The 24702-nt window shown below is 47.8% G+C and overlaps 1 protein-coding gene across 5 annotated transcripts in view; it reads right to left on the reverse strand.

The window, feature by feature from the left end:
- Positions 1 to 6069: 6069 nt before the first annotated feature.
- Positions 6070 to 24702, reverse strand: part of Rps6kc1 (ribosomal protein S6 kinase C1) — a 146279-nt gene continuing 127646 nt past the window's right edge. For all 5 annotated transcript variants that reach the window (XM_029476266.2, XM_021159114.3, XM_029476274.2 and 2 more), the window contains 3 exons: positions 15089 to 15171; positions 14055 to 14150; positions 6070 to 6893 (listed from right to left, as the gene is read on the reverse strand). In XM_029476266.2, coding sequence (XP_029332126.1) covers positions 6783 to 6893; positions 14055 to 14150; positions 15089 to 15171 — 290 coding nt within the window. In that variant the 3' untranslated portion in view covers positions 6070 to 6782. The remainder of the gene's footprint in view (positions 6894 to 14054; positions 14151 to 15088; positions 15172 to 24702) is intronic.

Genomic DNA, 24702 nt, shown 5'->3' on the forward strand with positions numbered 1-24702 from the left:
AGGTCTGGGACAAAGAGGGAAGGCATCCTCTAATATCCTGAGAACAAATGTCAGCATATTACTGAAACAGAAAGCAAACCGTCTACATAAAAGTAAACTGTGAGGCTGGGCTGAGATCCAGAGCTTTGGGCTCTGAGTGGTGGGGCATCATTATCAACCACAAATACACCGGCATGGTTTGCTCTGAGGACAGTGCTAGACTTGGGAGGAGCAGGAATGGGATCACAGCTCTCCGCATCCTCCTGTCACTCAGGATTCTACCTCCAGCTCAAATTTCTGTACTGAACCCTAACTACACTCCTGCCTCTAGTCTCTTTCCTTCCAATCACTTCCTATTCTCATCCTACAGTTATCTCTCCAAAGAAGTTGTCATGCAGACCAGCTACCTCAAAACCTTTATTGGTCGCCCACAATCTAGAGTCCACATCTCATGTCCCAGCATGGCCGTTAACCCAGACCCTCTCATCTCTCCCTCTCATCTAGACCCTCCCTCTGGTCTAGACCCTAGACCAGAACAACAGCTACTATTACCTCTGCAGTACACAGCAGAGTCTCATTCACTCATACTCATTCATTCTCACCTTCTCTCTCCCCTCATTCTCTCTCCTTCCTTTCCTTCTCCCCACACCACCCCCATCTCCCATGTGTCTCCTGGAAACTTTCCTTCCCCTAAACAAAATACAGGGGGGTGGGAATACTTGTGTTTTAAAGTCTCTGTGGGGCTGGAGAGATGGCTCAGTGGTTACGAACATTTGTTGCTCTTGCAGAGGGTCTGGGTTCAGTTCCCAGAACCCACACGGTGGCTCACAACCATCTGGAACTCCAGTTCTGCTTCTAATGACCTTTTGACCTCTGTAAGCATGTGGTGCAGACACACATGCACATAAAAAAATCTTTAAGATCCTTTATAAACTCTGCAGTGCACAGCACATGCTCGCCACATGCCATCCCTCTGAGGATGAGTCGTCTTTTCCTGTTTTGTTTTGTTTTTTCAAAGTCCTTGAAGCAGGTGCTCTGTCTTTAGCTCAGGGAGGGGCAGATGCCAAGGGGTTGAAGACAAACGGTGAAGCAGCAAGAAATCAGAAGGAATACATGGTGAAGTGGAAGGAGGTTTCCATTTCTTCATCATTCAGAATTCTTGTGCAAGATTCATCCAACCTGTAGTCTCTTTCTAGACCAATGCTAAGGAACCAGAGTGGTGTCTAATTTGCTTTATGTTCTTCTAACTCTAGACCTGGTTTTCTCTGTCAGTCGCTTTTGTGCACATCTCCCTGGTGACCAGGGGAACACAACTCAGTTCCCTGTGCTGCCACTGAAATTGGCTTGTGTCTGTCAGTCCCTCTCCTACTTACCTGTTCCAGTGGGTGATCAAACTTAGGCCCTATAACCTCCCAACCTTACCAAGTAGGCGAGCTCCTGGCAAGCTCTGATCAGCAGGCATCCCAGAGAGCTGACCTTCTGCTGATTTTCCTCTGTGAGATTTCCAAGAGCAATAAGTACATTCAGCTGCTATTCTTACCATGGTCAGCAAGCTTGCCCTCCTGAAAGAAACCACAGCAGCCCACTGCAGATGCTGGTCTTGCCTTCACACCAGCATGCCAGTTGCTAGCAGCAAGGGACAGAGCCAGAAGGAGGCAGGACATTCTGTCCACCCAAGGCAGGCCTGCCATTTATAAGCCGAGGCCAGAAGGAGCAGTTTTGGTGTTTGCCTAACTCTTCCGGAGGAAGAATAAAGAATTGATTTTACTTTTTACCGTGCTTGAGCACTCGCGCGCGCGTGCGTGCGTGCGTGCGTGCGTGCGTGCGTGCGTGCGTGCGTGCGTGCGTGCGTGCGTGCGTGCGTGCGTGCGTGCGTGCGTGCGTGCGTGTGTGAATGTATGCCACAGAATCCAAACGAGATTTCCAGATCCCTGTTATAGACCGCTGTGAGCTGCTGACAGAAGGGATCCAAGTTGGGTTCTCCTTAGGAACACGAGCAAAGCACTTTCTACCCAAGCCACCTCTGCAGTCCCTCTTGTCACAGTCTTCTCAGCTGTGTGACCACCAATGGATGTGCTAGTGAGTGGGGGTACAGCAGCAACCCAAACTCTAGGAATAACAAGAAAATAGTCACAAGAAACAGGTAAGTACCAATCCAAGGCTTTTGTTAACCTTGCTTCTACAGTGTGAGAATATCATACTAGTTCATGGTAGAAAACAGAACCCACGGTGCTCTTGTGCAGCACAGAACTTGGTCCCTTCTCATCTGCAGTGAGATCCCACAGCAGTGCCATCTGATTGAGACTGAAGGTCAATTAGTCAGAGGCACAGCCAGGATGCCACTCTAAGATGCTCTACTGTATGCCATAATCTTCAAGGAGATAGCCTGAAATGCCAGGCTCCATCATCCACAGCATTGTGAAGCAGAACCAAGTACTCAGAAGAAAAAAAAGGGCCACATGTGTGTGAGTGTGTGTGTGTGTGTGTGTGTGTGAGAGAGAGAGTCTAGGCAGAATGGCAAGAGGGGCCCTCGGGAGGCAAGGCGCTTCTCAGCCCTGCAGCCAGACTGCTTAAGAACTGGCAACTTCGGGGGCAAGTGAATCCAGCAGGACATGCTGTGGGGGCCTGGTATAGTGTTACTGACCACCCACCCCAGGTACATGGGTGGCATGAGAGAGAATCCATCCTTGGTTCCCACTGACCTAAGGTGTGTGCAAACAGGAAAAGGTGAGGGGAAACCCAATAGGGTTGCAGCAATTTAAAAACAGTTTGAGTGATGCCGGGGAGATGATTCAGCGGGCGAAGGGCTCGCCATACCCAAGGAGGGGCCTGCACTCAGACCCCCAGGATCCACGGAAACCCAGGCACAGAAGAGTGCAGCTGCCTCCCAGGGCTCCTGTGGGGAGGAGAGCATGGTCGGACTCCTCAGCAGCCTGCAGGCTGCTAGCCTGGTGGACACAGCTAGTGAGAGACCTGGTCCAGACAAGGTGCAAGGTGAGGAAGACTCCAATGTCCACAACCCACACATACGCACATACGTTATACAAACTAAATAAGGCAGTCTGGACAGATTGCCAAGATCCCAGTGAGCCCCTGAGAAGAAGAACGGCCACCAGAGGGAGGTGCTGGCCCAAGGAACCCCACAGTGTGACGACTCCTGAGGATGACAAAATTCAAAGCTGAAAAAAAAAAAAAAAAAGAGGAGAGTGCTCTCATGCAAAGACACAGACGTACTTGTGGGAGTGTGTGTTCGTAAGTTCCATAATATACACACATATCCAGACATTACATCGTGCCCAACAAATGCACAATTACCTTTCAATTAAAACTAAACCTAAAAGAGTTCCGCTATTACTGTTTAGTCAGTTGAAAATACGTCTCAAATAATACAAACGCATGTCAGTGTCTGCAAGCTTCTACCATGAGGACGTTCTCAGATGCCGTTCTCTTTGCTTTTAGGGGTGAAGTTGGTGATGTTCCTATCACAGTGTGAGCACTGGCTACCTGACTGAAAAAGCCCTCCAAAGGGCGTTTCCTCTGAAGAGCAGAGAAAAGTCGACACCAGAGCTTCCAAGTAAGCATAGAAAGTCATGGGTGAGGACCACTCAGGTACCTGCACGTCCAAGTTCGGGACACCATCACTCACAACAGCCCAGCGGTGAGAGCATGTAAAGTCAACGAACAGATGCACAGCCCAGTCAGATGTGAAAAACTGTCAACACCGCACCGTTAGCACGAGGTCAGTAAGCCAGGCTGGGAAAACAGGTCACCAGGATCAGGGCTCAGTCAAGATGGCAGCTCCTCCTTAAGCTGGATCTCACTCACCAGGTGAGTGAGTCACTTAAGCAAGTGTGACATAAACTCAACAGAGGACAGTCAGTCTTTAATAAGAGACAGGTACAATCCACAGCACGGAATGACTTAGAAATGACACGTAGGAAAACCATGCACACAGAAACACAGTATATGATTCCACTTACAGGAAGTTACCTACCATGGCCAATCCAGGAGCTGGGGAGAGGTCAGACATGCAGGAACTGTGGAGCAGATAAGGTTTCAGCCCAGGACAATAAATGGCTATGAAGAGAGTTAGCGCACACGGCTGCATGCTAAACCCGTTTCTGCACCGTATGCCTAAAGCTGGCTGAAATGGGGCTAGGGAGATGGCTCAGTGGGCAAACAGGAGGGCTCAAGTTCAGGCCCCAAGCTCCCATGTTAAAACACAGGCAGTGTGGACCTGTGTTCCCAGTGCCAGGGAGGAGGCAGGATTCCAGTCTTGCTGCGAGTCTAGCCCAAACCAGTCTAGGTTCAGTTAGAGATACTGCCTCAAAAATGCAATGGAGAAAAACTGAGGAAGATGCTGTGCTGGCTAGTTTATGTCAACTTGACATAGTTATGTCACCTGAGGGAGCCTCAATCGAGAAGATGCCTCCATGAGATCAGGCTGTAAGCAAGCCTCTAAGGCATTTTCTTAGTTAGTGATTGACAGGGGAGGGCACAGCCCACTGTGGGTGATGTCATCCCTGGGCTGGTGGTCCTGGGTTCTATAAGAAAGCAGGCTGAGCAAGCCACACTGAGCAAGCCAGTTAGCAGCACCCCTCCATGGCCTCTGCATCAGCTCCTGCCTCCAGGGCCCTGCCCTGACTTCCTTTGATGATGAACAGTAAGATGGAGTGTAAGCCAAATAAACCCTTTCCTCCCCAACTTTCTTTTGGTTATGGTGTTTCATCATAGAAATGGGAACCCTAAGTCAGATGCCTAATGTTGACCTCTGACCCCCCTACATGTGTGGACATATGAGCACATACACATTCAAAATGCCACTAAAATGGCAAAACTTACCTTTATTCTAGTAAAAAAAAAAAAAAAGATGAGACATTTCTTTTATGATTTTGACCCACATTCTACTCCTCCGCTTGAGCTAATTAAATATTAACTACAACAGAAGCCAGTCCCACCACCAGAGCTTTAAACACAGATATACCATCACATGAAAGACCCATGGCCATTATTCCCTGTTTATTTCTAAAATAATTTGTGTTCAATATGAGTGATGTGTTTACACTAAGTACACGCTCCAATAAAACATACGGAAAGAGATTCGACAACTGTGGAGGATGCCATGGCAACCGTTTATGTCACTGTCCTTTGGGGCAGGGCCTTCACCTTAGAGATGCTGTCCTGCTTCCATGTCACAGGGCACTTCTGGAAGGAAGTTCTGAGCGCTCCCAGACTTCCCGCCGACACACACAGGAAGTGCTTCTGTGTCTCACCTGCATGAGTTCCTGTCATGAGGCCAGGGGGTGGTGAGCCAAAGCTGGTCATCTGGACTGAGGGCTGATCTTGGTGACCTGCTACATCCCAACCTGGTGTTGTCACAGCACTTCAGCTGGCTTTCAGGTTATAAGGGGACCAAACAGGGAAAGGGGGAGTCAAATGCCGGAAGAAGGGGAGAGCCTGCACACTTCCTGTGTTTCGGTAAGCACCTCTGCTTCTGCGGTCTGCAGACGGGTGCTGAGATGCTCTTGGGGCCGGGGTGGCCTCTCACACAGACTCACAAGCACATGGACTAGAACAGAAAGACTCAGCACTTGCCCAGCGTGCAGGCAGGAGGCTCTGAGGCTAATCTCTGATACAGCAAACACAAACAAAACCCATCGGCAACTGCGAAAGGACAGAAATGTCAGGAGCTGCTGGTGGCCTCTCACTCATAAGCAGAATTCTGTAATGTCTCCATGAAGTGTGACAAATACACACTAATACTTGTGAAGCACCTGTAAGTTTTGGCAAACAACATGGTGGCAGCCGCCCTACCTCAGCAAGACAAAGGAGTGGCACCGGCAAACGCTGGACACGGGTGAATGCCTGGTTCTTCCCCAGAAGAGCAGGAGCTCAGCTCTGTGAATCATTAGACAGGAGACAGGACACTGCTCTGCGTAGATGATAGACCATGGCTCCTGGGATACCCGCCCAAAGGAAAACGAACACACTAAGACGCCACAGGAGAAACTGTTCACGTTTCACAAGAACAGAAAGAAGACCCTTCAAAATGAACCTTAAATCTCAAGCTATTAAATGAGGAAGGCAGGCAAGGTTTAACCACATTTATTTGACACCATGATTTCTTAGTCTTGTTAAGCTGGCAGTTTGGGGGAAATAAATACCCCTCCCTTTCTCACTGCACGTGTGTTAACAGAAGTAGGAAAAGCAGAATCCAAAAGACGCAGCAGAGGATGCAGGAAATGGCGCAGGGGAGAGGGGAACTGGGGGACGGACGTGTGTGTTCCCAGGAGCCCCTCAGAGTTAGCAGCATCGACCAGCAAGTTCAAAGCTGGCAAGAGTCTTTTTCCTCAGAGGTAGCCAGCCTGCTCAGCACTGGGCACTCCGTTTTGTTTTGCCAGTCTACTGGTGACACTGTTCACAGAGTGCATTTAGTGTCACTCAGCAGTATTGACTATATTGTGTAAACCAGTCTTGTTTAGCAGAAGCACCATCAGCTGCCACCAAAGGGTCCTTGACTCCCGTCAGTCTTCCTTCTGTACTTCCAGCCTCCTGGCAAGGCAGTACACTGAGCAACTTACGTCTCATCTTGGGGAAGGTGTGCACATAGCAGCTGCTGGCGCGGCTAGCTCTTCTCTTTCCAGACAGCAAGTGTAAGCCAATCTGTTAGTCTCCTGCCCCATCACTTCCTCTAAGGTCCTTGTCCCAAGGCTCTGGCACACTAGCTGCAAGGTGCCTGAAGCCCAGCCAGTCCTGAACTCTGTCACCAGGGACCTGTCTGGTAAGGACACTCCTTGTGGTGTTCATCTTGTCAGCTCTGCCCAATCCACAGGGGTGAAAAACGGGTGAGATTTGATATCTTCAACACCAGCCACTCCAGCACCCAGACGCTCCATAGGGTTGAACTGCAGGAGCTGAAACACAAGAGTCTATGAGTGACAGTCACAGTGGCAATGAGAGAAGACGAGGCTTGCAGAAGGGAACCCCGTGATAAAGGGGCTGTCCACAGTGCCCCAGCTGTCTGGCTGTGGGCTGGTGGAGCATCCCAACTGAGTGCCAAGCTCTTTCAGGTCTGTGAGCATAGCCATGGGTAATTCATTACGTTTCCCTCATCCTCAAACAGGGTAATGGGATCAAGAGAGACAGCTACTTTCTTCATGACTCAGAAGTCTGGGAGTCCCACACAATCTTTCAGTTCTTTAACTACAACACATTAGGACTGCACTGCTCAAATCTGAGCAGGCAAATCTATGTCCCCAGATCACTTTCTCTGCAAGGGCTGGTGTGTTTGATGAGGTAATTTGATGCAGTGAATAACACTGTCTCAGAATTAGGAATTATATATAAAAGAAGCAAATACTGGTATAAGCAAAATCAGAGGCACTGTGTATAACCATCCCAAAGCCCCAGTCATGCTGGAGAGTGTACCTGAGACATTCCCACAGCCTCAAATTGTGTGTCAATTTATCTACTGCAAGTTACAAGTGAACAGTCTGTGATCAACTTAGACTTATGTCAGATCCAGTCCAGCTCCAGACCCCTCTGAATTGCTCCGTGACATTTGTGTCACCCCCACTACCTTGGCCCAAGGCAGCCACTGACTATAAACCTGTCCTTTTCAGGGAGTTCTTCTGGGTATAGTACTAAGTAAGCCTTTGCACTGAGCACAGTGCCTGTGGGATTCAAACATCTGGAGGTAGGCACTGGCCTTCATTCTGATCAATATCCCATAATGACTCTACTGTGTGCTATTAATGTATTCAGTCACTAACAGGTCTTCAAGTTTCCAGTTCTGATCAATAATGAATGATGTGCTGTTAGGAGTCATGTATGTTCCTCAGGAAGACATATGTCTTCAGTTGAGTTCAGTCCTAGGATCAGAAATGCTGGGCTGCTGGGTCCCAGAGCAGGTTTGTATTTAACTAACTAAGAAAATGCCAAACTTTCCCTAAGTGGCTATACCTGTCTACACTTCCACCAGCAGTGAGCCGGGGCTCTGGGTTTTCTACCTCAGCAACATCTGGTCTTTACTAAAAGCAGCTCTAGAGGGTTTGTGGCATCCTGTGATGGTTTTAATCACACTCCCTGGTGACTGATAACACTGAGCCTGGTTGTATACCCTGGCAGCCACTCACATAGTCTCTGCTCAAATAGCTCACCATCCACACATTTCCAAACTAAGTTGTTTGTCTTGCTGGGTGACCAGCGTTTATTCCTTCTGAACCCTAGTAGAGATAAGCAGTTTGCAAACAGTGTCTCCCACCCTGTGGCTTGTTCTCACTTTCTTCCCATCTTTGAAGCGCTCACATTTTTAATTTTAATGAAGTCTACTTTATCAATGTTCCTTTTAAGGAACATGCTTTTGGTGTCAGATCTAATTGGCTCTGCGTAGCCCAAGGCCATGGGTGTTTTCTCATGTTTTCCTTTATGGGTTTTACAGTGTTAGCTCTCTCCTAAGGTCTGTGAGCTATTTTCAGTTAATTCTTGCATATGGTATGAAGCAAGAGTCCAGTTCAGCGTGGTTTGGCAGGTGACTGCTTACTGATTTCCAAGCACTTGTAGAAGGCACATTGCTGCCTTGATGATCGCAGCACCAGGTTATCTACCTCAGAACTGTGGATGGCCGAGGCATCTCTGCCTCTGTGAACACCGTAGTCTGAGTTTCTGCTCCTCTGACCCCTTCTGTGTTCTGTTTTTCTCTCTGTGGTTTTTGCTTGTTCAGTTGGCTTTGGGTTTATTTTTTTGGATAGTTCCTGTCTGTAGATACTGGTTTTTAAGTAGGGACTTATTCTAGAGCTCTGACTGGCCTTGAACTCCTGGCAATCCTCTGCCTGGGCTTGCCAAGTGCTGGGATCATGGGTGTGCGCCTCCATGCCCAGTTGTTTTCGGTGTCTCAGGTTGTAAGCTTACACTGTGCTAACTGATGCATCTTACCCCCAAGTCTGCGTGCTGCTTCCACTTCTGTTCTGTTCCTGCTGTTACAGCTTTTCTTATGATTTCTTCTTTCACCCCAAGTTACACAGGAGTGAGAATGCTGCTTAACTCCCAATACCTGTGGACTTCACCCACTGTTCCAGGGCTGGGATGAGCGTTTCGTCTTGCATTGTTTATTGCGGCAGGATCTCCTGCAGCCCAGGCTGGCCTAGAACTTGCTTGTGAAGGCAAGGATGACCTTCAGGTTTATCTGAACACAGCTCACGGTTGGTACCCTAGGAGGAGCCTTCAGTACCTAGGTGACTGTGCACACGCCACGTTATTGTAGAGCCTTCCACCTGTGCCATCCCCTGTGTCCTCTGTCACTGTCTGCTTTCTATGACTAACTACCAAAGTATGGAGGACTCCATTTGCTTTGTTGAGTTGTTCTTCCTTTGAGTTCAGCCATTTTATGTACTTTGGGGCTATAACTCATTACCCTTTCCTGAGTTGGCCTCTTATCCTTCTGAGGAGCCGCCAGTGTCTGGCGAGTTCCTGCCCCAGTGCCCACCATGCTGATTCTTACATTGCTCCCGCCCTTAGGGACTGTGTGAGCGGCTTATCTTTCCTTGACCTTTTTCTTTAACCCACTCGTGTCTAAACTCAAAGCTGTCCCATGTACTTTTCCCAGGCCCTTTAACGACCTTTGGTACGGGGCGTGCAGATAATCACTTAGAATGTTCCCAGGGTTCTTGTCTTTATTGCTGTAGAAACCACACAACTTAGTTCATCGCAATCGACTTCAGAATGGTATTAACGCAGTAACTGGCAAGAGTTATCTTCCACCGCGGTCCAACTCTGTCCCTCTACTAATGCTAGGCAGAGTCACCCTTTGGTGACTTTGGGGTCCTGGTTGTAGAGCCTGCATGAATATCAAGACCCATGGGGCTCAAGTCCCTGACAGTGTTTGCAGAAACGCATCGGCATGTCCTCCTATACACTCAAATCATCTCGGAGAACCTTAACTCACAACACAATGTAACCGATACGTACACAGGCATGGCACTGTACAGAGAGGTGACAAGAAAATCATGCACATAGCTTTCCTTTTTTGAAGCATTGTCCTATACTGTGACTCAGATTGGCCTGAAATGACTCAATATGTAGTCCAGGCTGGCCCTGAATTCATGGTAATCCTCCTATCTTGATATTCCACATGCTGAGCTGTGCTGTGTGAACTGCCAAGCCCAGATACCATAGAATTTAGAATATATACATATTTGGTTTGTTGTTTGAATTTGTGGATGAAGAATGGACTTACACAAAGATATATACATATATGAGTGTGTGCATATGTGTGTGTGATAACAGTGCTGTCTCGTAATTATTACTGCACATTCTGTATCTTTTATAAGAGGTGGGGAAGATGAATAGGAGAAATACAGTTAGAGTTTTTTTTTTTAACTTGTCTCTCACTGCACTCTGTTCACTGCATGCTCAGACCTAAGTCCCACCACTCCCTCTACCCTGAGAGAGTCCCTAGCTCCTGCATGTGCATCCCTGGCTGCCAGTTACTGAGTCATTCTTTTTCTGGTAGTGTCTTTATTTCACCTTTTATGAAAAACACTTTTTCTGAATCCTGGCTGAGTGCTATTCCCTTCCACAGCACGCATGCTCTTACAGTGCCCTCCATTCTCTGTTGGGTTGATGAAGAACCAAGCATTACTGCGCCCCACCCCCACCCCCTGGGAAGAGTTTTCAGTTTCTCTCTTCCTGGCTCCACATTTTCCCTCTCTTTCTGCCTTCCATCGATCTGCATCAGTGTGTCTGCATGTGACTCTCGTTCTTCTCTGTGCAATCTGCTAAGTTTCTTCCATGTTGCTCTGGAAGCCAGGAACATTTTCAGTCGCTATCGCTTCAAGTACTTTTGAGACTTTTCCCTGCTCTGTTTTCTTCTGGAGTCTTGTTTCAGGTACATCAGCACATTTGAAAGGAAAATATTGCCTGGCGGACCCCTCTGGCCCTGGCCCTGTCCACTGTTCTTCACGGAGCTGGTCTGTTTCAGACTAGCCACTCCCACTGACCAAGGCTCCTGAGTCTGTCTCACATGTGCCGCTGCATCCCCAGGGACTTCTTTCTTCCACTCAATGAACGTCTCAAGCTAAGCCCCAACCTGCTCTCCCTTAAGCTTTCAGTTTGAAACCTACTTAGTTCACAGTTATGACACCTTAGTTCTCTGACAATCTTCATAGTGACTTGTGAGTCTTGTTAAGCCCCACATCTGGGGTCACCTAAGACAACGCCCATCAATGGTGCTTTTCTCTGCATCCACTGTTGTGCTTCACCTAGGTTTCATATCCCATTTGCCTCAAGTTTTTGCCCACAAACTATTTATCATAGCCGTCAGTCTGTTTCTTTGTCTGGTAACCCACTTCAGCCAGCTCTGAAAGTCTGCTGAAACACACACGCACACACACACACTGCACTATCTGCAATGCACTTCTGACATCTCTGGTTGTTGGTTTTGATCTTAAGCTTAGCCTCCATGTCTCTATAGCTTGCCTGTCAATCAGTTAGGCTTCTGCCCACAGGCAGGAGACTGGCTGTATAACATGGGTTAACTTAGGAACTGACTGTAACTCTATGGAAACCTATCCTTCATTCCTTTCATAAAGAGAAAACAGAGACTCCAAGAAATCAGTAACTTGCTTAAGATTATCCAGGCATTAAGCTGCCAAGCGAGAATTTTAATTTAAGCACATCAATTCCAGAACCCATACACACCCATAGCATAAAGAGCCTCCAAATGTGTAGCAACAAAGTCTGAGAACCCATTCTTTATCTTTGGTGTTACCAACCACAGAAGAGTGCAGCACACACACTTTTACATACCTAATCCTCTCACTCAGGTGGCAGAGACAGTAGGGCTACTGTAAGTTCAAAGTCAGCCTGGTCTTACAGTTTTAGGCTAGCCAGAGCTTCATGGTAAGGCCCTGTTTCAAAAGTAAATAAATAAACAAACAAAATACTAATAAATTTTTACTTGAAATTATTTTGCTAGCATTGCAAATCAACATAAAACTGTTAATTAAAGCCTTAATTGTTCAAAGAACATTTAGGTTAGAAGCTTGTGAAGTGTGGGGTTTTAGATTGTTTTATTTAATATATATGATTGACTGTTTTGCCTGTATGTGTATGTATGTGCCCCATATTCAAGCCAGTTGTCCACAGAGGCCAGAAAAGGGTGTTAGATTCACTGGAATTGAAGTTATAGGTGGCTGTGAGCTGCCACATGGGTGCTGGGAACTGAACACAGGTCCTGTGAAAGAACAGCCAGTGCTCCTAAGCACTGTCACCTCTCCAGCCCACTAAGATGTACTTTAAGACTATTATTTTAAACATAATGGAAATATCCAAACTGTATTAAACTCATTTCAAAGACAGCTTCCATCTGCTGCCTGAAATATACCAATATTTTAATAAGTTGAACATCAGAGGCTACTTCCGTGGAACACATACACCCCCTTAGGGAGGATCTCCACGGATAAGCTCTTTCTCTTTAAATGGACTACAACACAGCTTCAATGTGAAGTTCCTGCAGTCTGCACCTAACGTTTTCTGGCATCAGTTTACTTAGTCCGGAGACTCTTCTGCAGCTCTGCAAGGGTCATCATCTGCTCGTAGCTCCTTCCCTTACAACTGTCTGCTCACTCTGTCATCTCAAGTGCCACCGAGGAGTCAAGAGAAGTCAAAGATGGCCCTGCTTAGGAGGACACATCAGCTAGCAGAGGCCACACAAGGAACTCGGCACCATCCAATGAGTTCCTTGACCTGATCTGGTGACAGTGCCAAATCTGCAGGCCTTTCTCCTGGGTAGTACCCCTACCGATGAGTCCTCAAGTGCTGAGCCATGTGAACACTGGCTCTCAGAGCTCTTAGTGTCAGAAGAAACCACTTACTTCAGTACTGTCCACATTTCTAAAACTCAAGCAAGAAGCAGAAAGAGCAGAACGGGGCGACCACCCAAAGCAGAGTAAGCATTTCCACATGAACTGTGAGTGGCTCTTCCAAAGGCAACCTCGGTAGCCTGTGAGGTGGCCACAGAAAGGTCAAGCCCTGCCAGGGGACCCCTCTCCCTTCTGAAGGCAGGTGGCATTTTCTCACATGAGTGGACACTTCCTTGGGCAGAAATAGGATGGTTGCTATTACAGAATGAAACAGGCCTCAACCCCTGCATAGAGACGCCTGCTAAAGACAAGGGCAGCATGGTGGGTTACCATAGAGATTCTGTACTCAGCATCAGGGAATAACCTTCAAGGGAAATACACAAAAAGCTAGTCTCAGCCTTCCCCTCCCCACACACACCTGCCAAAACACTTTCAATGTACCTTGCACCACAATAAAGAAGATGGAACCCCAGAGCAGCTAGAACGGAGCATCTTACATGGTTGTCTCTCACCCTTACTACAGACGAGGCTCTGTGCCTTCATCAGACCCTGCACAGGGCTACAGTGCCTTCATCAGACACCCTACACAGGGCTACAGTGCCTTCATCAGACACCCTGCACAGGGCTACAGTGCCTTCATCAGACCCTGCACAGGGCTACAGTGCCTTCATCAGATCCTGCACAGGGCTACAGCGTCTTCATCAGACATCCTGCACAGGGCTACAGTGCCTTCATCAGACCCTGCACAGGGCTACTGGCAGGGGTCTTCACGTGAACTCAAATTCTCAAACACTCTGAAATCTTAAATTCCTGAGTCTACACAGGACTCACAAAACCTTTCAGATTTCAGAGCATTGGGATGGTAGAGGTTTTCATTAGGTCTGCCTAACCATAAAGTCTACACACATACACACACACACGACAGAACTCCACAATCTGGAAAGCTCTGGTCGCCCTGGGCTTGTTACTCAGCACATAAATTAAATACAGGAGAACTGGCTTGTAGGTCACTGGAGCCTACACCTCTCTGACCCCACATGTGTACATGTAGCCTACATATGCCTGCCTAGCATGTACAGAGCATGTGTCATGTTCACTCTGCATGTAGATACACATGAGTCGTCCCTGCCCCAAGCTAACTTCCTAATGGCTCTGTGCATGGGCTCTACTGACCTGCAAGACTGAGGTAACTTAGCGGGAGGACAACTCAATTACCTGTTGGATGAGTGAGCGAGCCTCTTCAGAAACACAACCTGGCATGTTCAAAGTAGTGTGGGTACTTATTCCGGCCGGGTGGCATTCCACCAACGTCTGAAAGAGTCGATCAGGCACAGTTCTTATCCCAAACCACATCTCAGCCTGCTCTACCACAGGCCACTCAGGCAGCAAGCACAGAGAGCTGACACCGCAGAAGGCCCAGCCAGCCGCAGTGTCACTGAGGCAGGTTAGGCTGAACGCTGTGAGCCCTGAGAGCATCTACATAAAGCAGCTGACAGCCAGCATGCTCAGAGCCCAGGTCTGTCCTGTCTCCTTCATTACCTGGATCCTAACAGGAAAGCTTAAGTTATGCACTAACTCCAAAGAGGGACTGAAAGCTCGGAAACAATGAAGGTTCTTTGAGATCTTCCTCGTGTAATTTGTTAATCACAGTGTGTCAGCAGGTGCATAGTTACAGTTCCCAGCTTAGCTGCAAGAGCAGCCACCATGTACTTCACAACATCTTACGTTGCCAATTTACACACTTAACCCAAGTGGGACTACGTCTCCTCCAGTTTCTTCCCAGGAGGCAATAGACACAAAACTCTTTAGGGTCTATTAACCTTATTAATATTAATCGTGCTTAAAAGATACTAATCAGAGAGTATACTCTCTGTCCCCAAGCTAAAACAGATAGGGAAAATGTACAGTATTGGGGGTTCCTTTAATACCAACACTAATTTTTAAAAATTGAATTCCCCCTAGCTTCAGACTAGAAAGACCCTTGAAGAACCTGGAGGCTTCTAACACATGCCTGTTACACGCCACAGATGTGAATCTGTTAAAGCTGCACTGCAGACAGCTCAGATGAGAACTGTAGCATAACAGAGGCTGGCTATCAATTTATGCAATGTTACATGATCTTTAAAATCCGAATCTTGATAGGTTTCTCTGCCTGTTTCTGACACTGAAGCTTGGCAAAGGCTCACACGCTCAACTTGGAGTCAGTGGCATCTGGAGAAGAGCCACCAGGTGTCTGGGTCACCGCGTACCTTGCCAGTGAGAAGTTCGAAGAGGACAGCACCCAGGCTCCACCAATCACAGGCTTCAGTTTCTTCTGTGACTGCTCCAACCTCTAAACACACCAAAAAAGGTTAATATTAAAATTCCAGAGGTCAATTAAACTTTCAAAATTAACATGTATTAGCAAGGTGACCTTGTTGATGCTGAGCGAGCAAATCCTAGCACTCCTGGGCTTTCAAATCCCTGAAAGTCGCTTCTCTCTTTGGTCACCTACCGGGGCTGCATTTTCCCCGACACAGCCATACATTAAACGGAGACCTTTGTTCTTCAGCTGATGGAGGGGCACCTTCAAGACCCTGTACTTAAGGCCAGCACCTGCTCATCTTTCAATTCAAGGGAACACAGCTGATTTCCCCTTTCAAACCACCTTTTGTTTTAGAAATAAAGACTCCTTGTAACCAGAAGGAACTTCAAAAATTACCTAAGCTGATATTAATGACCCTGCTGGAGACCAGGGAGAACACCTCGTTCACTGTCACATAACAGCAGATGATGGCCTGGCCTCCCCTTCGCCTCTCAGTCTCTTCCTGAAGAGGGAGCCCGTGGAATGCAAGTCCACACTTTCTGAAGTTTAGAAGAAATACCATTTAAACTCACAACAAAACTGCTCTTTGAAACAGCCAGAAACCACAGTTCTGCCTGTTCATTCCTGGGAAACTTGGGGAGTCATTTTTCAGGGTGCTCCATAATGAGCCCTGAGTTTGAACTACAGTCACTAAATCCTGCCTGAGACCTCCTTCTTTTGTAATGACTGGTGATGAGTCCCAAGACCTCGCCAGTATCAGCCTCTCTGACATCATTCAAACAAAAGCAGCTGACTAGTATTTGACTATAGGGGGCCTACAACTCGAGACACTGTTCAGAAGTTTCTAGAAAGTTAGTGAGATATAGTGAAATGTTGTAAGTTAGGTAGGCACTGGAACCCTGGTTCTAGCCATACTCTACAGAGCTTGCTTGAGGAATAATTACAGTGCTCAGGACAGAACACTTCACACCCTGAGGCAAGGGCAAGGTTGGTGACACACCATTTCTCATGCAAACAGCTAGGGACAGACCCATTTCAGCGTCTTCTAGATCCTTTTGGGGACAACAAAATGGCCTACAAAGAAGGAGACCTGCAGCTCAGACCTTCCAGTCTGACACTGCCCACAGTGTTCTGCCAATCACAACCTCCATTCTCTGATGAGCAGACCTCAGCTATGCAACAGGAAAGAAACAGACACTAACTCCTGCCAGAGAGTGTGCATGAGACTGAAAGACCAGGATCCATCTAGCGCTGTGTGTGAACTGTGACGTTCATGCACACTGCAGCTCTGTGCTGAATGACATCTTTACATAGGACCAAATTACAAGTGGAGCCTGTTTTCAAACAGGAGAATTCTGATTAAAGAGAATTGGGGGAGAACTGACAAATGTCTTGTGATCCTCGAGGATGGTGCGAGTCTTAGCATCTATCAACCACATATACACTTAGGACAAAGTTCAAGAGCACAGTGAGATGGTGAAAGAGCAGGCAGGTTTGCAGGGCAGTACTAGGTGTGGGGAAGGACCTGTGTGCACTCCACAGTTTCCACAGACTCAACACTCCTTGTTAAAGGCCTGGCATGAGTCTCGGGACTCTTCTGGAACATGTGAATTATCTGGGGGTCCCCCCTCTCCTCACCCAGCAGGCTTATGAGACACACTCGTTGGGGGCTGTTTCAGAGCTACAGTACCCCTCCTCCACACACAGAGCCACTGTTGCCTTCAGAGGAGTGTTCTTAGAAATGTAACCCAGGGTGTGTGTTCCCAGAAGCCTCAGAAAAACAATGAAGAAATGGTCACAGGCCTGCCATCAGGTACAGCCCTTGGCACATGTCCTTCCAGTCTACAGGACAGATCACACAATTTCCCTATCAAAATCCCCACACAGCATCTCACTGGCCGTTCGATAACATTTAAATACCTTGCTCAATCAGCCACATGCATGTAATCAGAGCTCCGTGTAGGATCTCAGCCCATCCCGTCAACTATTGTGGACACAGAAGGAGCATAAACGAGGCTCTGTGTTGGCCCATATGTGCAGGCTCTGCCACATACTATTAAATAATGAAAACCTAAAACAAGGTTCCCCATCAGCATCCATAGTGAATAGACTTTCTTCTCTATTCCACTTCTTTAAGATAGAGAGTAGATAGCATTATGTTACTTAGTTTTATTAAGGTTTTACCTGTTCAGAACTCGAGACTAAAATAACAGGTCAGTCACCCATTTAGACTGTGCGGACGACACTCTGCGCCATGTGTAGACACTGTTGGAGTAGGTGAGTGTCGCGGCAATGGGCGCAGGAGTCACACTGCCGACCACACTGTGGTCAGAATAACTAGGCACCCTATGTATGGAGCATGCTTCATATGTCAATCATCTTACACTTCCTAACAGCTCACAGAGAGCTTATTTGCGTGAAGAGAGACCCCATCTCTCTGTGAGCAGCAGCAGATGCAGACCAAGCCAGCTCAGAGAATATGCATGTTAGAGGATGCCTTTTAGCGTCTCACAACTTGCCTAAGGAGCTCCAGACTAGAGCCATGCTGTCTCCCCACAAGGATCCTTCTGGAGCCCAGTGAAGGCTTGCTGAGGTGGCCTGTACGTTAAGGTCGCACAGTTTACAAGAACACCTTTTAATGCAGCCTAGCCCATCGAGCTCAAGTTCTGCCTGCCTCACATTTCCACTGGGAACCTGCTCCCACACGGACACTGTGGAGACGCCTGACTGTGCCTGGAGCTGCTACTGCTGCTGCTGCTGCTGCTGTCCTCCCTCATTCCCGCTTCTCTTCCTCTCCCCTGGTTCTCCCTCTGACACAACTAGCCCCATACTCTAAAGACGCCCAGCCTTACACTGGTTCTCATGTCTATAACAAAGTTTCTCACGTCACTCAAGGCACAACTTGCTTTGGCTCATAGTTCGTAGTCTCCAGTCTAGGTTCAACAGCTTCCTGGCTTATGGCTCCAGAAAAAAAGGAAAATCTGGCATGATTTCATGGAGACCAGGAGTCTGGGGACAAGGCATACCCTGCCAGTACCTGCCTTGAGTGACCCACCTCCTCTGCCAGGAGGCCCACCCACCTCCAGTAGGACCATCAACTGGCCACCCTGCTGACAAGATAAGTGCCATCAAACCCTCCCTCACTTCCCGGAAGCCCAGTCTACAACCATACCTTTGGCACACAGCCTCAGGGTACATACCAGACTCAAATCACAAGAGACCTAGAGACTGCCTGAGAGCCCGTGTGCAAGAATATGAAGGCCACCGTGTTGTGTGTGCAGCTGCTGAACCTCATTACTGTGTCACTGACATCACAGCTGCCATGCCTGGCTTTCCTGGGTGAGTCTAATCTACAGCAAAGAGTTAACTTCCAAGCAGCTGGGCAGCTGGAGTGCACGGGAGCTCTGTACTCCTGAGCTGTTTCACAGGATTTAAACAGAGTATATCTCTCTTAGATGTCAGAATGCATGATGTTGGCTGCCTCTTTAAAGGCCCTGAAAAATAATTATTCCTCTTAATAAATTATATAAAACTTTCAATATATAATATGAAGTTCCATGGGTAAAAAGTAGCTGAGGTTTCGGTGGCTGTCAAACCCACTGCTCTAAAACCGCTTCACTCGAAAAATCTGGAGACTATTGCAGCCCCAGCACAGAGCGAGGGCACTGACGTACACAGCAGCTATGAGACAGTTGATGTTTTCACTGCAAGTCCAGCATGTGGTCAGTGAGGTGGCTCAGGGGTAAAAGTGCCTTTCGCACAGGCATGGTACCCACGTGAAAGCCGATGTGACGGCTGACATCATAACCAGCACCCCACAGTGAGGCGGGAGACGGAGACAGGCCAGCCAGAAGCCCGAGTGCCGAGCAGCACTGGATATAGCCCTACATACACTGCACACTCTTCCCCCACACTGAGACAAAACTAAATCTATAATGTAGAGACTATAAGGAAGTGCCACATACGGCAGTGTGGCTGTTTTACGAGCACTGTGTAGCAGGGACGCCGGGAATCCCTTTAAACCTCACTCCATTTTAAGAATTTGTTACAGTGTGTAAAAGGACAGGTTTTCTTGCACACCCTACGTGTTAACTTCCCGTGTGCTCCAGCACCACCACTGTATTGGCAACCTCTGGGCTGGGTAGTGTCCTTGCTCCCACAAGTACAGGGGTCTCACAGGCACTGAGCAAAAAGACCAGAGAAAACACACTTCCCTCAGAGAACTACTTCTTAGGTCCTCACAGAAACCCAGGTGAACAGGTGTGCTTCATCTCCATCTCTGGCCACGGCCACAACCAGCCACCGGGCCTGCCTCCCCCCCTCTCCTCAGAACTCATTCTTGGCCTGTGCAAGGAAGGTGCATCACCCTCTTCTCACAGTGTGAAGACATCCATGTGGCTTGAGTTATGTCCTAGCTCACCCAAAGACTGAGGAGGTCACACAGCAAGTGCCAGCAGCTAACAAAACTCAACAGAATTTCATTCTACCACCCAGTCTAGTCCTAACTTCAGTACAGAATCTAAATTCCCACTAAAGGCTCGGCCATCATGTTTCTTGGATAGAACAGCAAAGACTGTCATGAATGCGATGGCGCCTTTGTCTGACTAGGGTTGACTGTCTCCTAGAACTTCAACAAGTCACTGGGGTTTTCAGAAAAACAGTGCGGTCTTATCAATGCTGACCATCCAAGACTTCCTAAAACACAGAATGAGGGTTGCTTAGCCCGTGACTGCCAGTCTTCTGAGTCTCCTCTTCACAGCCAAAAGCAGAACACATGGAGCCAGCTCCTGAGTTAGAAGGAATAAAGTGGGAAGTGTGGACTCACGTCTGAGTCTGTGGTGGTAGCCTATGATCCCAGCACTCAGAGGCTAAGCAGAAAGATCCTGAGTTCAAGGAGCACCTGTTTACAAAAGGAGACCCTGCCCTTATCCACTCCCAACCCGGAAAAATGAAAGCAGTGGTCTCTAACCATGTGGCAAGTGGCAAAGACACCAAGCCAAGCACACTCACAGGCTCCGGGAACCGGACGGACACTGGGGGCGAGGGCATAATTCCCGCACGCAGAGTTAGAGCCACCTTCACACTTGCAGGGCCAGGGGTGCAGCTCCAGACCACGCAGTATTAACTAAGCATGTATCAAAGGCTCAAGTGAAAAATAAAAACCAAAGACAGAGCTAAACTCTTCTGGAAGCCACACTGGAAAATCGAGAAAACCAGAAAATGCAGATTAAACTCATCGAGGCTTTTGAGTGAAAGCCACCTTCCTACAAAGCCTCATGAGGATGAATCAGCCGTGCATCTTAGGTGCTGTAGTCTCCAACATCCCAAATGCAGGCTTGGTCTTTCCTTTAAGGGTGTTAAATGCCTTCTTGGGATAGCTCATAACCTCTACTAGCAGCACCTCGTGTTCACTGGCTTTCTCTAAGACTGCAGATCAATAAATTTGAAATTCTTTAAAGAGAATTTTACATGTAGAAAAATTCTACTTTAATTTAGGATAAGTATTTAAGTATCCCTCCTAGATAGAGGCATGGTGCTCACGCTGTGACTCGTCCTTGGGAGTTAGCTGGAAGCAGGAGGATTTGTGAGCTTGAAAGGAGTCTAGGCTACATAGTGAGTTCCAGGCCATCTTGGGCTACAGTGTAAGACTGTCTCAAAAAGCAAACACACAAACAACGCCACAACATCCAAGCGCAGGCAGAAGGGGCGCATATCCACATAATATAGATTTCTGGATAGGCTACACTATTCTTCATAGCTAAACTTGTGAAGTACATACATCTTGGACACTTCTTTTGGAGGGTAAAAATAAAACTCAGTGAAAAAGCAGAAATTATAGTAAATAAAGTTTTAAAATAACACTCCATTAAATCTCCATCCACACACTCAAGCAACGCCTCAACAGTAACAGAACAAGTTTGTATCAGGCATGGGCCAATCTTAAAGCCACAGACTCACACACGACACTAAAATGATAGCAGAAGCCCTCTGTGTAAAAGAGCGAGAAGCACAGATGACGTCTGCTACAGGATCCTCTGTTTTGCAAATTGTTGAAACCAAAACCTGAGTGCCTGACTTTGTGTATGTGCATGTATGTGTACATACCACTGCTGGCTACACTAAGTGTGTGTGACCTTGCCCGTGTGCCTGTCAATGCTGACTACTTTGTCTAAGTGGCTTGACCTGTGCATATGTATGTTAGTAGTAGCTACACTGTCTGACCTTGTGTGCACTGTGCACGTGTGTGTGTGTGTGCGTGTGTGTGTGTGTATGTATGTGTCAGCACTGGTTACACTAAGTGTCTGACCTTGTGTGCACTGTGCACATTTGTGTGTGTGTGTGTGTGTGTTTGGAGGGAGCTTGGCATGTCTAAATTCTTGTATTTAGTAAAATTTAAAATAGTCAAGATTTTATAAAGTTTTTACAAGAAGCCAGGCATCAGTAATGCATGCACATAGTAAAGAAAGGTGCTTTAATAAAGCCATCTGTCATTCCTGATACTCGCGAGCCAGGGGAAAGAGCATCTTTCTCCCGCTACACGTGTCCCTTAGCTAGCGCTGGGAAGCGTTAGTCCCGTGCTCCTACACACATGCAAGCTCTCCCTGCAGCATCTGCTGCTAATTGAAAGGGACTAGAATTACAAAATCCTAGTCAATTTCTCTCCAGCTCTTGCTGTGTGTAAAGATTTTCTATGCAGGGGCTAAGCATTAGTCGTCCACTACAGCTGATGGCTAAAGACCAGAGAGAAGGAAACACAGGAGAGCATTTTGTGTCCAGCATTATATGGACTCAACTGTGGCAAGAGGGACAGCTAAGCTTGTCTTTTGTTAGCTAGGTGCAATTCCATTCTGTAAATATAACTAGCCACCTATGAAGACCTATTAACATCCTAGTTAGCCAGTTGTCTATGTCCTCTGTTGGGGCAGTCTCCTTTGATATAACTTCAAAAGTAACTGTCAATATTATACCAATTATGTCTTTATTTCTGGCTCCCGAGCACAGTTTCTGGGACACAGGAGGCACCTGATAAATCTGTGTTGAATACGTAATCCAATTGCATCTCGTAACACTTCACTCAAAGCATTCAAAGCACCCACAAAGAGCCGAGAATGTTTGTTTTAAGAGCCATGATCTATCTCAAGTCCTCTGCACTTTTACGCCTTGTAGACTATGAAGTTTAAATGACATCTGATGTTCCCACGGCGGCAAGTGGAACACAGATTAGAGAGGATAGCGGTGGGAGTCACTCAGTTGCTAACTGTGGCACTGTTAGCAAGTTGATAGTGGCTTCAGCTGGGCAGTGGAGTGGCACCTCTCACAGTAGCTGCCTCTGGGTGACAGCTTGCTCTGCTGCATGTGGCACGGGCCTGTGAAATGTGAAAAGGTCTAGTGCAAATGCCAGGCAGAAAGAAAGAAAGCTGGGCCAAGAGAGGCTCCAGCCTTGCTTCCAGCCTTGCTCTCCTAATTCAGTGTGTGTTAGCTAAGCTGCCCCTGGCTGCTGTGGGGTGGAGAACAGGATAGGAGCAGGAGCCAAATGGGCTGGCTCAGGTTAGGCCCCTCCCACTTAGGTCTGGATTTCTCCTAAGGGTGATTTGGTTCTACACTTTCTTGAATTACCTGCATAACGGGGGCCAAAACGCTTGGTTTCACTTCATCAGCACTCTGGGGCCAACAATTATTTGTTCAAGGAGTTTATCGGTATCGCTTCATGCTGTTTTCTTGGGAGATGAAATCAGAGCGGTTTGTGCTGTGTCATGTCGCTTCTGGATGTCTGATTCCTCAGCCTTGCTTCCTCCCGCAGCCCACACTTCTCGCAGAGAAAACCAACAGCATGCTCCATTCTGCATGATCCCCTCACGACAACTCTGCTCTGAACGGCCACCGGCTGTCACGGGGCTACCGACCAAAGCCATTGCCGTCGATGGATGAGGAAAAGGCTAACTGGAAACTGAGGACGACAGGCACAGCTCTTCCCGCTGCTCTGCTGGGCTAGGCAGGTCAAGGTGGCACGCTCTGCGGTTAACAGAGCTTCTGCAGCCCCACCTGCCTTACCACCATTAACTTTTCAAAAACCTTAGCACGCCCAGACATTATCTGAAGGGAATATTTATGAAGAATTGCGTAGGAGTAAGCCCTGCATATGGTATGCCTTTAACTTCTTAAAACTTTAGCATTTCCAGACATTTATCTGAGGGAAATGTTTGTGAAGAATTGCTTAGAAGGAATAAGCCCTCCATGTGGCGTGGAGGGAGACCGAAACAGACAAGATTTCATAGGAAATGGGGATATGGTTTAAATGAGAACAGCTCCTCAAAACCCTAAGAACTCACTGCTTAAGATTAAGCATTCCAGGCCAGCAGGGTAGCTCAGGGTGCAGAGCACTTGCTGCACATATATGAGACCTTAGTTTAAAACTCCAAACTCGCTAAAAGTCAGGCACAGTGGAGCAGTAGGGTTCAGAACAGGCAGAAACCCACGGGTTCCCTAGCCAGGCAATCTAGCCTAATGGCAAGTTCCACATTCACTCGAAGACTTGCAAAAATAACGTGGAAAGCAACAGTGGAACACACCAGACTATGGCCTCCACACAGCTGAGTAAAGCATGGGCATGCACGCGCGCACGCACACACACACACACACACACACACACACACTCCACGATTCAGCCTTCTGTCTTCTCTGCTAATCAGAGGCAAACAGAAGCCCCTCAACTTATGATGACGGTACGGTACTGCAGTCAGCTGCCTAACTGTCCTGGACCAACTCCAGCATCAAGACAGGAAGCATCACTCCGCAGCCACAGCTTCCAGGGCCTCTCACCTGAAGACAGAGCATGCATAAGATCGGAAAGAAAGGGGGTCGGTGAAAACACCAGGCGAAATTAACCTCCCTTTAATGGTCCAACGTCTAGGTATTAAAGTCCGCAAGGGTCTGAGTGCCAAAGGGCTTGCCCCCAGCTTGGCACTACAGGAAGCCAAGGAACCGTTTAAGAGCTGGGGCCTCGTGGAAGGTCTTTAGGTCATGGGGGACATGTATGTATTGAGGAAGATCTTAGGTATGAAGAGAATTCCTGGCCCCACCCACTCCGGAGTGCTATACAGCAACTGCTCCAACTGAGCCTGAACTAGAACCTCCAAAGCTAAGAGCTAAAATAAGCCTGCTGCCTGTTAGGTACAGCAGTTCCTGAAGCTGCCGCTGCCCTTGCACTGAATGCCAGGCCGAGAGGAAGACTACAGAGAGTGAAGCTGTGCTTGGCCTCTCCTGTGTGAGCACTGACTACTGACCATCCTTACACATGCTTTAATTCTAGGAGCTGACGAGTTTCTTCTCTTACGGGGCCCAGACAGATACAGCTCTAAGATCCTAAACGGCAGGAGCTAAGTTATTCAGTGTCCACCATCTCACTCTCTGTTCTCACTCTCTGACCTCAAAACATTCAGCTTGGTTAAGGTGTCAGGCCAAGTTAGGGTACATGTGAGGCTCCCAGGTCCTTCTGAGCTGGGTCTGGGATAGACCCCAGGGCAGGAGACCCTCAAGCCCTTCCACATCCATTCTTCC

Source organism: Mus caroli, unplaced genomic scaffold, assembly GCF_978045245.1.
Source record: "Mus caroli unplaced genomic scaffold, Mus_caroli_1 scaffold_1, whole genome shotgun sequence".
NCBI classification, from domain to species: domain Eukaryota; kingdom Metazoa; phylum Chordata; class Mammalia; order Rodentia; family Muridae; genus Mus; species Mus caroli.